General features: G+C 42.6%; 1 protein-coding gene across 1 annotated transcript in view; it reads right to left on the bottom strand.

Moving 5' to 3' along the window:
- Positions 1-12,547, bottom strand: part of SLC46A3 (solute carrier family 46 member 3) — a 19,109-nt gene extending 6,562 nt beyond the window's left edge. Inside the window, exons 1-4 of the mRNA XM_074958992.1 lie at positions 12,416-12,547; positions 11,041-11,254; positions 1,280-2,153; positions 744-827 (exon numbers count right to left, since the gene is read on the bottom strand). Of these exons, the coding sequence (XP_074815093.1) occupies positions 744-827; positions 1,280-2,153; positions 11,041-11,232 (1,150 nt within the window). The 5' untranslated portion in view covers positions 11,233-11,254; positions 12,416-12,547. The remainder of the gene's footprint in view (positions 1-743; positions 828-1,279; positions 2,154-11,040; positions 11,255-12,415) is intronic.
- Positions 12,548-13,303: the final 756 nt, after the last annotated feature.

Consider the following 13,303-nt stretch of genomic DNA (forward strand, 5'->3'; position numbering starts at 1 on the left):
AATATGGTACATACATACTTCAAACAATAAGCTATTCTTTACCATCTTTAAAATTAAAAAAAATCAGTGAAAACCTTCCAGAATAACAGGCTTCATTTCTGCACTACACTATATGAAGTGTTTTTAGTTTGAAATCTAAACATCCATGGTTTTATATAGGTAAGAATTGATGTTATGTCCTTTGGGAAATTTACTATAGCCATGAGGCAGTGGTGCACAACTCAGTATCACAGTCCTTAATTGTTTCTTTTCATCCTTTCAAGTGTTTCAAAGATTGGCCATTCACCCTGTGTATGGCTGACTAAACATGAGATTTATTTATTTCTCTGAATGTGAAAACTTGCCGAATGTTAAAAGCACTTGTCAAGTCACAACTGTATAACAAATCTTTACTTTAACTCCACTTCAAGTTTTCAGAGGATCACTATTTTTAACCAAAACGCTAACCAATCTTTTAGGGTTTTTGGTGTTTTTCCCCAAAGAAGAAATTTTGACCAGGTGTTAACATCTAATCTTGTTTACATTAACTTGGAAACAAAAGTCACAAGGATTTTACTGAAATAAAGTAGTGTGATAATAGATAGAGCCTGAAATTAAAGAAATTACCTTTAAAAGCTAGTAACAAGCAAAAAAAAAAAAAAAAAAAAGGAAACTCTGCACACAAATATGTTCAAAACATTTTATAATTTAGAGCCTATTTGAAGATGCCTAATGACTGTGTTTCTTTAATAAATTCAACTCACCTTGTTCACTAGTCAGGACCACTTTTGACATCATGGACCGTAGAACTGGAATGGGCATAAAACATAGGAGAGAGGGCACTCTCACTGCAAAACAATATAATTAGTCATGAGTCACTCAGGTAACAGCACTTTTAGAATTTAAAGGTGAACTGCCATTTTTTTTAAATAGTCTAACTGCATTTTATGTACTGAAGGCTCCAAATAGTAAAAGCAATAGAAGATTCAAACTGTAACTACTATTGTATGTGACACAATCATCTTAAATTATCGTAGCACAGAGAAACATTCATAAACCCAGTGTATATATGTGATATTAAAAGCAAAAAGCCATAAGGAAGTGCTTTCATTAACTTGTCACACTTTTCATTTTTGAATTTACACTTAAAATCCAACATGGATTTGATTGAACATTACTTTTTTGTTGTTGTTTTTAAACATATCTTTAGGTTTTTTTAAGGGATCAGCTGGCTTAATTATATAGAATATAACAATTTTCACGTATTTCATGAATCTAAAGGGCCTGCTTTTGAACTCACTTAAAAACATGAGCAGTGTAGTTTTGGCAAAGGCAGCCATGACCATTCCTCCAATGTAAGAAAATATCCCAATGAAGACAATATAGATGTCCCTGAGACAATGTGAAAAAAAGTATATTCCTAAAAAACTGGTCAGAGAAACAGAAGTGAATGCAGCTGCTCCATATCCTATGTAGAGTTCATTCCAGCAGAGAGGTTCATCCAGTTCATACAATGTAAAAAGAGAACTCCCACCAATCAAGGTAAAAAAATACATCATGAATGTAAAAAGCAATACAATGATTAAAGTTCGTTTTTTATAAGTGGAAGTTTTAAAAAGCATGTACACTCCAGAAAATGTTTCTTTAAGGCCTTCAGTACAAGATATTAATGCATGTTGCTGGAATTCAGGTACACGTACTGTATCCTCCAGCCAAAATGTAATATAGAAAATATTAATAAAGTGAAGCAGAGAAGCAACAACAAATGTCCATGGAAAGCCTAATCCTCTTATGAAGTAGCCGGAAGTCAGTCCTGCTAATCCAGATACAAGTCCAAAAATCAAATCGACCACAGCTATACGTATCGTTTTCTGCTTCTCTTCATGACATAGGTCAGCTATAAAGGCAAAGGCTCCTCCGAGGAAAGTTGCCATGCTTCCAAACAGTGAACCAAAAAATACAACTGCAAAGAAAATAGAGAGGGATAGGGAGAAATACGAGAATGCACCGAGGAAAGCATTGGATATAAAAGCTCCCACTGAAGGCAGAACTAAAGATTTTTTGCGTCCATGACGATCCCCATCAGCTACAAGGACAATGGCAACCAAAATGCTGGGAACTGCGCCAGTTAAGTCCAACTGCATAAGAAAAAGAGAGGCCTTTTCTTGGACTTCCTGCAAATGGGGAAAAAAAAAAAAATATGAAGCAGTTACGTAACCAAAAAATTCTACTTCTGTAACCTTTGTCCTTCCTCTCCCTTCCCTTAATATTGTCACTCTTTCTTGTTGTATTTTAACTTAGGACATGATCCTGAACACTCTTATTCAGGCAAGTAGTCCTTACTTGATGAGTAGTCCCAACGGAGTTAACGAGACTACTGTTGTGAGCACGCATTTGCAAGTTCAGGCCCCTCTGCTGTGAGCCCTTCAGCAACATTGGTCTGCTTCTGCTCTTACTGAAGTCGGTGATAAAACTACTACTACTTTATGGCCAGATGCTGATTCCCTTACTCACACGTAATCATACTGAAACATGCAATTTAATGCAGATAAGGGGGATCAGAAACTGGCCCTGAATGGGATTATTACAGAGCCCATGGTATTTTACTTATCTGTAAAGTGCCATGCATATTGATAGTGCTACATCAATAAATAATAATGCACATCAAGGAGACACAGTAGAACCTCAGAGTTACCAACACCTCAGGAATGGAGGTCGTTTATAACTCTGAAATGTTTGTAACTGAACAAAACGTCACGGTGGTTCTTTCAAAAGTTGACAGCTGAACATTGACTTAATACATCTTTGAGACTTTACTATACAGAAGAAAAATGCAGCTTTTTAACCCTTTTACTTTAAATGAAACAGACACAGAAACAGTTTCCTTACCTTGTCAAATCTTGTTATTAAACTTTCCCTTTATTTTTTAGTAGTTTATGTTTAACACAGTACTGTACTGTATTTGGGGTTTTTTTAAAATTTTGTTTCTGCTGCTGCCTGATTGCATACTTCCAGTTCCAAATGAGGTGTATTGTTGACTGGTCAGTTCATAACTCTGAGGTTCTAGTGTATTGCATAAAAACTAATCATACTGACACATCTATACTTAATATTATCACATAGTATCCCATGACATGAGAGGTAATTCTTCCGCTCTACTCCAAGCTGATAAGGCCTCAGTTGAAGTACTGCGTCCAGGTCTGGGCACCACGTTTCAGGAAAGATGAAGACAAATGGGAGAAAGTCCAGAGGAGAGCAACAAAAATGATTAAAGGTCTACAAAACATGACCTGTGAGGAAAGACTGAAAAAACTGGGCTTGTTTAGTTTGGAAAAGAGAAGACTAAGGGGGGACATGATAACAGTTTTCTGCTACGCATAGGTGTGGGAAGTAGGGGTGTAGGGGGTGCTGCAGCACCTCCAGCCCATGCCCAGGGCTCCACTCCTGGCCCCACACTGGGTCCCAGCAGCTGGCCCTGCACCCGCAGCTCTGCTTCCAGCCCCAGCTCCTGGCCCCCTTACCCCTGTCCGTGTCCCCCTCCCAGAGCCCTGGCTCTGGGAGGTGGGGGAGCACAGACAGGCGTAAGGGGGGTGCGAGGTAAAACATTTGGGCACCACTTCTTTACAGTTTCCTTAGCTGGCTTCCAGCACCCCCACTACAAAAAGTGTTCCGGCGCCACTGCCAATACCTAAAAGGTTGTTACAAGGAGGAAAGTGAAAAATCGTTCTCCTTAACCTCTGAGGACAGGACAAGAAGCAATGGGCTTAAATTGCAGCAAGGACGGTTAAGGTTGGACATTAGGAAAATCTTCCAAACTATCAAGAGTGGTTAAGCACTGGAACAAATTGCCTTGGGAGGCTGTGGAATCTCAGTGACTGGAGGCTTTTAAGAACAGGTTAGACAAACACCTGTCAGGAGTGGTCTAGTTATTATGTTGTCCTGCCTTGAGTGCAAGGGACTGGACTAGATGACCTACTGAAATCCCTTGCAGTCCTACACTTCTATGACCCTCAACAGGTCTGTGAAGTCTTCCTGCAGAGCGTCAGTGTGAAGTACCTGGATACTTTACCTACCAGGTGCAAATACATTTAAAACCAGTGGAAAGGAGTTCTCAGGCTCAGAAAGTCTCCAAATCACTAACCTCCAGTACCTCCCCAGCCCTTCATTGCCTCTGGTCCCCACTGCCTCCCCACCCACCTCTCCATTCACAGCTTAATTTGTTCCCCTGCTTGCCAGGGTTGAGTATGTCTGCAGTGAAAACTGATATGAACAAACCTACAAATATCAGTCTTCACAGGAGCAGACTTACTAGCTAGCAAGTCTAAAAAAAAAAAAAAGGGCAAAAGAAACAACTACAAAAAAGGCAAGGATGTGCAAAGCACCTTATTTATGGTTCTATTCTGTTTAGGTCCAGTAAAGAATAGAGACAACTGTACATAATTTTTATTACTGAGTCTGAAAAAACCCTACATAAATAAATTACAATGATTTGGACATGGATATGTGCATATTTATTTGTTTTTCCTAAAGTTAATTAAGTATTTTAGGAAAAACTGTCAGAGCGGCCACCAAAAAATGTCTTGTGAGAACCCCAGCCTAGACAGTGAGAAAGGAAGCAACCTGATCAGCACAAAAAGAGGGACGGGCCCTGTCTACAGAGTGCAGTGGTGCAAAGGAAAGACAAGCATCATGAAAGGAGAGTAGTGGTGTTAGGAAAGGAAGTGATTTATCCTAAAAAGTGAGAGAGAGGGGAGCATGGGAAGGGAAACTACTTGCTCTGCAGAGACAGCAGCAATGAGAAGGGAAGCAATAGCCTGCAGACAAATGGGCACAACGAACAAAGCAGAGGCATCTTGTGAGACAAGGATTAACTGCAGTTGTGAAGACCGAGAAAAAAATTGATTCCTGGGTAGCACTTTTTGTACCGTTAAGAAGCAAACAGAACGTTAGGATGTTCCATGTTGTATGCAATGTTTCCTTACTAAAGCTGGCACTCCAATACTACAGCTGGCACACCCCAGGGATGAGCATCATAGAAATGCCAATACTCGGTAATAAAACTGTACTTTACCATCTTGTCCCACCCCATCCCACATAGGAATGCTCAGGGTACTGAAAAACCCATACCATAAAACAGTCTAAAACTCATACAGATATGATAGCTAAAAACCCAACACCCTTAATAACATTAAACAAGAAGGGAAAAATGGCATGTGTGCGTGTGTGTTTTGGAGGAGAAAGTCCAACACAAGCGAAAAAGCGGGCGAGATGCTCAACTCCTGTAAATCACCCATCTCCATTAATTTCACTGGAATTACCATGGCTTGCATCAGCAGATCTAGTTCAAGGACAGAGGTGGGGGGACATATGCCACATTTAGAATGCATGAACACGATCAATGACCAGTTCAGGCATTTATAAAGTAAACGAAAATGAACATAAAAAATTATGGGCCAACTCCTCAGCTCGTTCAAATGAGCACAACTCCATTGAAATCAATGGAGCTACACAGGTTTAGAGCAGCAGAGAATCTGGCCATATTTTCTTAATCTGCAAATCCACTACACTCTAAAATATGATTATACAGAACAAAAAATCCTAGAATACAAAATTAAATGGATGAAAATGAAGAATCCCTTGATTTAAATAAGGCTTTAGTTAAGTGAGGAATGTTGCGCCTAAGGCTGAACAATGACCAGGACAGGGCAAATTGATATACTAGCAAAGGATACTGTAAGATAAATAATGCTTCAATATAACTCCTCTGAGCTCAGTTAAAAGAGATTTTGTTCAATCCAGTAATCAGAAAGCACCAGCTTTCATTCCAGTGAATTCTGAACCTCTTCTTAATTAATTATAAAGTGAATACATTTACCCAACGCCTATGAGACAATGAATCTAAGTGCCGCAAAGGCCTTATCCACATCTTGTATATCTTTACAGACCCCAAATGCTCCCCTATCGTCTTAATATTTATTTTCTAAATTTGCCCTGACATTGTTGAGATTGAAAAGCCCCTCCCAACCCTAAAAAAAAGGGGGGAACTACACAGGATGAAGAGAGAGGATAATTTGTCTTTTCCTGAGAGACTGACAGAAACAGAATTTGAGGAACACCACAGCAAAATGTAGGCCCTCTATGTATAAGTCACTAATATCCTGGACTCCCGGAAAACCCAGAATACCTGGTGCAAATATAATCTCAGCAAACTGTCTGGAGTTTAAATTTCTCAGCCTCCTGTTTTCACCCACTTGCAGACAGAATTCTCTCTCAGTGTGGAATCCTGGCCCCCTTGAAGCCAATGGGGATTTTACCATTTACATCTATGGGGCAAGAATTTCATGCTCAGATGCTATGGTGATGAGTGTGGTGTAAAACACAGACAGACAGACGTGATTATTTCAGAGTTTACAGCTACCTGAGGCCTGTATTGATGGAATAATGGGAACTGGAAATAGGCAGGGGATGGGCAACAGAAAAGTTCTGCAGGACAAGATCCCACTTACTGGAGACCCATTACCCTGAAAGGAGTTATCCAAGCACAGTGAATGTAAAGCTAGTTTTTATTATGCATCCTTTATGTCGAATAATTGCAGTGAGCAACTGTGTGAAAGAGTAAATTCACAATGATCTTGTTGCGAGAAGCCATTTGAAATTCAGCTGACTCATGGTTAATAAGCACTTTGGTTCAGTGCTTTGCATTGAGTGGAAAAGTTCTCTTTTTCTAAGCACGTACTGTCGTGTTTTGAAAAACAGCTTGAATTTCAGGGGCTTTCCAACCAACGTCAACTACAGAAAAAAAAATCAAACTAAGTTTTTATGAAGTTTAACTAAATTTCCAGATCAGAAATCTGCAGCTGGCAGATTTTTCATCATTCGTGGGTTTGTAGTTGCTATAATGAAAACAACGTGACAGTATATGACTATGTCTACACTAGTACGAGTAAAACTTTTGTTGTTCAGGGATGTGAAAAAAACACAGCTGTCTGACATAAGTTTCACCAACAGAAGCGCCAGTGTGGACAGCACCATGTTTAATTATGCCAACAGGAGAGCTCTTGCCCGTCAGCACAGAGCTGCTACACAGGAGACTTTACAGCGGCACAGCTGCAGCGGTACACCTGTGCCACTGTAAGGTCTGTAGTGTAGACATAGCCTATGTGTGACACTAAGAAGCCCTCAGTGCCAACTGGCAAAGGGCTCAGTGTTCTGTCAGCAACTCCAATAAGGCCTGACAAACTCACTGCACCTAACACATTGCTGTCACAGTAGTTATCCATAAAGAATGTTGTGTGAGGTATGAAATGAAAGCCAATGACACACTGGCCATTAATATCATTGTGAAGAATACGTATTAATACTATATGAGGAACTGTGTACACGTACTGATAATATGCTTTAAAGTCTGTAACCAAACAAAGGGAGAAAGAGGTTTCCAAGAGGAAAGATAGGTATCACTGTCACATGTTAATTAAGCATCATGAGCCAAAAACAATGGGAGCTACATTTGCATGTAAAGTCAACAGGAAAAACAGGTTGACAGGGGGCAGGAGGGATGTGAACACAATATGGCACCAGCACAGTGGAGAATAAACAGCAGGAATGCTTTCAGACGTTTACTGGCCTATAACAGGGATGCACGAACAACTCCCATTATCCATTTCACTGAGGAACACCCTTAGTGCAGAGGATGATTTGTGAAGGAATAGATCCTAGATTGACTGAAAACAAGCAAGCTCTGCAGAAAGACTTTTGAGGGTGAGAAACTACTTTAGACAAGGGTTGTAGCCTAAGTTTTTATCTCTGGAAAGTGTGTTATAGTTTTGTTTTATTTGTAACCATTTTTGTTTCCCTTACTCTTTCTCAATACTCATTTGAATCTGTGAATCTCTGTTCTTTGTTAAAAAACAATTATAGCACTGTGTTGCTATAAAGGACCTAATCCTGAGTTGTAACCATCCAGCTGTGTAAACACCTAGCCATGTGTACGCTATCTCTTTAGGGACAGTTTACCTGGTAATTACTGAGAGTGTCCAGCGACAGTGGCTGGACACTACCGGGGCGGGGAAGGAGGGGAGGGATGCTTGTGGAAGGTTCAGGGACTGGGATACACCAAGACTTAACCTGCAGGCAGAGTAAGGGCTGGAAAAATTCTGAGGAGTTTGTTTGGGTGGCTAACTGACCATGAGTGCCAGGGAACTGCAAGACAGCAAGTATGTCTCTTACTGAGGCAGGAGGTAACATGGTGACTTCCGGTTCTGGACACCCTGAGAAAGAGTCACAATATGCCAAAATTCATCTACCTAAAACACAGCATGCAGTAAGAGCTAATACTGGATGAAAATACCTGTTGTGGGTGATGTACAAAGACCACTAAGAGAAAAAGCCCAGATCCACAAACCCAACTTTTAGGCACCTTGGAAAAATCACTGGAATTCACAAACCCTGAACTAGGTTCCCTATACAATTTATGAGGAGAGGTAGGTACCTGAGAATAGAATCCATAAACGCCAGCACATTCTCACTCTTTGTCTAGCCCCATTAATATTTAATTGTTTAATACAAAAAGTGGAATGGCTTCAGCAAAAGAGACCCACCTCAGAATATTCCATAGCCCAGTGGTTAGAGCTTTCCCCAGAGAAGTGGGAGACCCCTCTTCAAATCTCTTCTCCTCACAAGGCAGAGGGGGGAATTGAAACAGGGTCTCCTGTATCTGGGGTGAGTATCCTAACCACTGAGGAGCTAAAGGTTATAAAGGGAGGTCTCCTCCTCGTGGCCATTTTGTGAAGAGTTAGGCATGCTCGCTGAATTGGGCCCAGCAAGCAAGCTAGGCAGGGTAACACCTTTCACCTGGTTTGAGGACCACACTGGGGCTTAGGCATGAGACAGGTGTCAGGTCACCTGCCTGAGGGAGCAACGCCATGTCCAGAGGCACAAACTTTGACAGCTACGGCACTTTTACATGAAAATTTAGGTGCTGAGTGAGATTAGGTGCCTACAGTGTTAGGCTGCAGCTGTGCAGGTGGATTGTAGATCACAGTAGGACATAAATCCCTTTTAGATCTGAACCAAAAAACCTTGATCTAGCCAAAAGCATCCACAGTCTTCCACTTCACAAGAATCTCAGGAGACCCTGAGTTCTGGTTCAGGTCAAGCTATTTAAATGTCAAATTGACTTGCAATAGAAGCCTCTCTTCCCTCCAAAAAGGACAGCTTTGCAGCCAAACATTGCAGCCTTGAGGATTGGAGAGTTCACGTGTTCTCCTCCTCCTGTGCTCTAAAAGTTATTCCAGTAGCTAGCTCTCCTGCTGTCTGATGCTTGGAGAGAGGCGAGTAAGGTCTCAGCAGCCCAGCCTCAGGGTTTTGAGTTTATTTGTGTTCAATTACATGCTGCGGAGCTAGTGAGATCAGTGCCTACTAGCATCTCTACATGGATTAACAGATTGCTAGAAGGTGCCTTCTACTCCCAATCACCAGAAAGCTGCTGGGGTCTCTTCTTCCCAATTGCAGCTGTGGATCATGCACAGCTGCTTTCTTGTTTAATTAAAGCTCCATGGGTTGGGTCAGCCAGGAAGAGCTGTTTATGCTTCTACTGGACTCTGACTCCCATAGGATAGTATTTGGGAGATAGAAGCCAAGTAAATCAACACTAAAGGGGATTCATGGGAATCATAAATGGCCTACCTTGGCTGATCTATCAGCCAAAAAAACCGAAAAACAAAACAAGAGTCCTATGGCAAAAATTCAACTTTGCCCTCTTAAGTTTTTCCTTAGCTGACTAGTCTCCTGTCAAATGAGGAAGAACTCATTGTCATGGTAAAAAGTCTGACCTATTCCTTTGAGCAAGTTCAATGGAGTCTACATATGGCATTGACAAGCATGCCCTTGTTATATATAGCAAGTGGGCTACATAAACTTGGATGCTCTACTCTTGAGAAGGGGCAGTGTAGAATATCTAATTAGTAATTTTATGGTAGCATCCCAGAGATTCAGATCTAGGATTGCACAAAATCCCTTACTTCAAGTGCTACTTAGAGTTTTGTAACAATCTCTTTGTCTGATTTTGGAATGATGTCAACTGATGGTCTCTTATTAACACATGCCTTTTTTTATAACTCACAAATCCATGTCAACTACCACTTTCCCCTAAACGTAAAGGAAGCTGTGGTCTAACAGGGGATTCTAATCAATATCTAATTCAAGAAGAGTAAATTGTACAAATAATATTAAAATATGCTTTACATATTTTTTAAAAGGATCATTAACAATCAAATTGAAGAGTTGCCATCCTTATATTCTGACAATATAGGAAATGAATGTCACCACTGGCATAAATGAGAAATCAGAGATTTTCAAAGTTGTTGAAAGATCAGCTCAGTTAAATACATATTTTAAAATTCTCTTTAATTTTCTCCTCCTGGTCCCGCATCCCTGTCTGATGTCATCTCTCTCTGTATAATGCTATATTTATCTAACCAAGGCCTTGGTCCTGCAAAGATTGACATACATGCTTAACTTGACCCATGGAGAAGTCCCACTGAAGTCAAAGGTACTAATCACACTGTGTAAAGTTAAACACATGCATATGTCTTTGCAGGATCAGGGCCCTGGTTTTTATACTTCTCAGAGTAAGGCAATATCTTCTTTTTGGGCCAAACCCTCTAAGGGAGTGGTTCTCAACCTACAGCCCAATCAGCATACAGCTGCAGCACATCCTCAGGGCCATACAAGTAGTATATATATTGTGTGGATGCTGCCCACATAACACATAGAGAACTGCATAGGCAGCCCACAATGATAAATAGGTTGAGAACCACTTCTCTAAGATAATGTGCACCCTCAACTCCTAATGACTTCAGAGGGAACTGAATGTCCTCAGCATCTTGCTGAGTTGATTCTTTGTAAACACTATACACACCTATGGCACCACATAGATATTAATGAAATCATAATTTTATAAAAAATAAACCACTGTTAATTTCATATTTATCTAGTACTCACTGCAAATTTTCCTTCGTAATACGTTTTCATTGGTACTTCCCCCTCTCCCCCCGCACTTACCTTCTGTTTGATATAGGTTGGGTTACTTTTGTTTCGTTCACAGTAAGTAGTGTTGTTATTTTCTATTAAACTGGAGTTGCTTGCTTCTTCCCATAGTCTCTGATAAATATACTGCTGAATCAGCGGTGCAGTCAAGAAGGAGGCAAAAGCGTAAATGACGATGACAGGTTCCACTAACAAAACCTTCCTCATGTCTGGATTGCCCTTCAGTTCTCTGTTCAGAAAGAAAGAGCATGTATTAGCTGTCCGAATAGTCTAAAATTCAGGTGGGGGGTTTTGCACATTGCAGAGAGAAAGGAAGTGTCAGATGGTAATTCTCTGTCAGTTAGGGAGGAGCTTACACTCTGTTTTGAACCAAGCTTGGTTTTAGATTGCTATTGTGTAATGTATATTGCTAAAAATCTGAGTTACAAATGAGTTGCACATTTAATTCAGTTTCTGTTTTAGCCTGTCAATTATTTAACTAGTTAAAAAGAACTGAATGTTTTAAAGGTGGTGATGTCTTCCCCCCTCACTGTTGTTCACCTTGTTTATGTTTTGCCATGTTCAGTAGTTTCTTAAAAACATGTATTTTAAAATTCTAAAAGTAGTTAATCAGTAAAAGATCATTTTAAAACTCATATCACACCATTTTAGAGAACCCAAAGGCAGACATCTTTCCTCCCCAAATAAAGTGTCAGGTCTTGCTACTCTCTCTGGGGGTGTTTATTCAGCTGCTCCAAGATATAGCCCAGTTATGCAAAGTCCAGATGTGCAAAATGACCAAAATTACAAGCAGTAGTAGCGAGATCACTTGCTGTTGTGTGACATCGCCCCTCCCCCCCAAAAAACCAAACCATTTTCAGTGTTAGCAAAGATTCATGTTTGTGTGTATCTAAGCGTTCAGGTATCAGAGTACATCTGAATGTCTGTGTGGCACGTCTTGGTCTGATAACGTGTGTGTTGCTATCTCAAGTAAGCCTTAGTGGCTGTATGCACTGGTCTGAATGTGTCTACACCGCAAAAAAAAAAAATGTCTTCACTCACCTTAGCTAACCCATGTTAAAATAGCAGTGAAGACAGGGCAGAGGGGCTTTTAACTGGGGTGAGCAGATCCAATTCAACTCTAGGCTCCCCTATGGGCTTCAACCCAGGGTGCCTGAGTGGCAGGGTGGGTGCTGTTGGCCTCTCTTCCTGTGTGAGTGTGTTGCGTGTGCCTCTAGGCTCCCGGGCGGGTTCTGGGGGACGTTCCAGTCCCAGTGTGTCTCCCCCGCGCGGGCTGTGGGTGCACGCTCAGCCCGTGCCTGCCCGCGCTGGGAGCAGCGCGCTGGCTGGGGGAACAGGAGAGATGCCCCTCCCCGCCGCCCGCCGCCCCACGCCCCGGCAGCGCCCTCACCTCCTGTGCAGTGCCCGACGCTCGCGGCCGCGAATCCCCCGCCGGCTGGCGCCCGCAGAGCTCCAGCCCAGGCAGCGGCAGGGACCCGTGCTCCCCGGCCAGCTGCGGCGCCAGGCTGCTCCCAAACATGGACACGTCAAAGCCGGAACCCGCTCATTGGGTGCCGGCTCCCGGAGCCTGTCCCACGGAGCGCGGCGATTGCTCATCCCCCGCGCCACTCGCCCCGGCCCTGCCTCCTCTTGGCTCCGTCCCACGGCGGGCATGAGACAGCACCTGCCAGCCCCGCAGCGCGCCCCGGGCCACCCGGCACCTTCCCTCCCGCCCCCGCCTGATCCAGCCGGGGCCCCAAGGGTCGCGTGTTCCCCTCCCCCGGGCCCCGCCGCTGCTTCCCAGGGGAGCCCCCTGCGCGCGGCGGAACGGGCCCCTGGGGGTTTCCGCGGCGGACAGGGGGAACCCGGCCTTCTGGTTCTGCTGCAGCCACGCTGCTAAGGGAGCTCAGGCAGCATCCACTCCCCGACGGGGCGATCAGGCAGTTTCCCTCTGCCATTCCCATCCCACTGGGATGTGGCGTGAAAGAGGCAATCTCTGAGCCTCCGGCCGCGCTTAACCCCATGAAATCTAGACACCTGCTCACTGGGTTTGGAAACTGGTCAGTGAAGGAGCTGGCCTGGGGATGAAAACAAATCACTAGCATCGGCCATGTTGTGACTTTACTTCCCCCGGAAATGGCAAGGTAATGGAGCAAATAATTAAGCAATCAATTTGCAAACACCTAGAAGATAATAAGGTGATAAATAACAGTCAGCATGGATTTGTCAAGAACAAATCATGTCAAACCAACCCGATAGCTTTCTTTGACAGGGTAACAAGTCTTGTAGATGGGGGGAA

This window comes from Natator depressus, chromosome 1 (assembly GCF_965152275.1).
Source record: "Natator depressus isolate rNatDep1 chromosome 1, rNatDep2.hap1, whole genome shotgun sequence".
Lineage (NCBI taxonomy): Eukaryota > Metazoa > Chordata > Testudines > Cheloniidae > Natator > Natator depressus.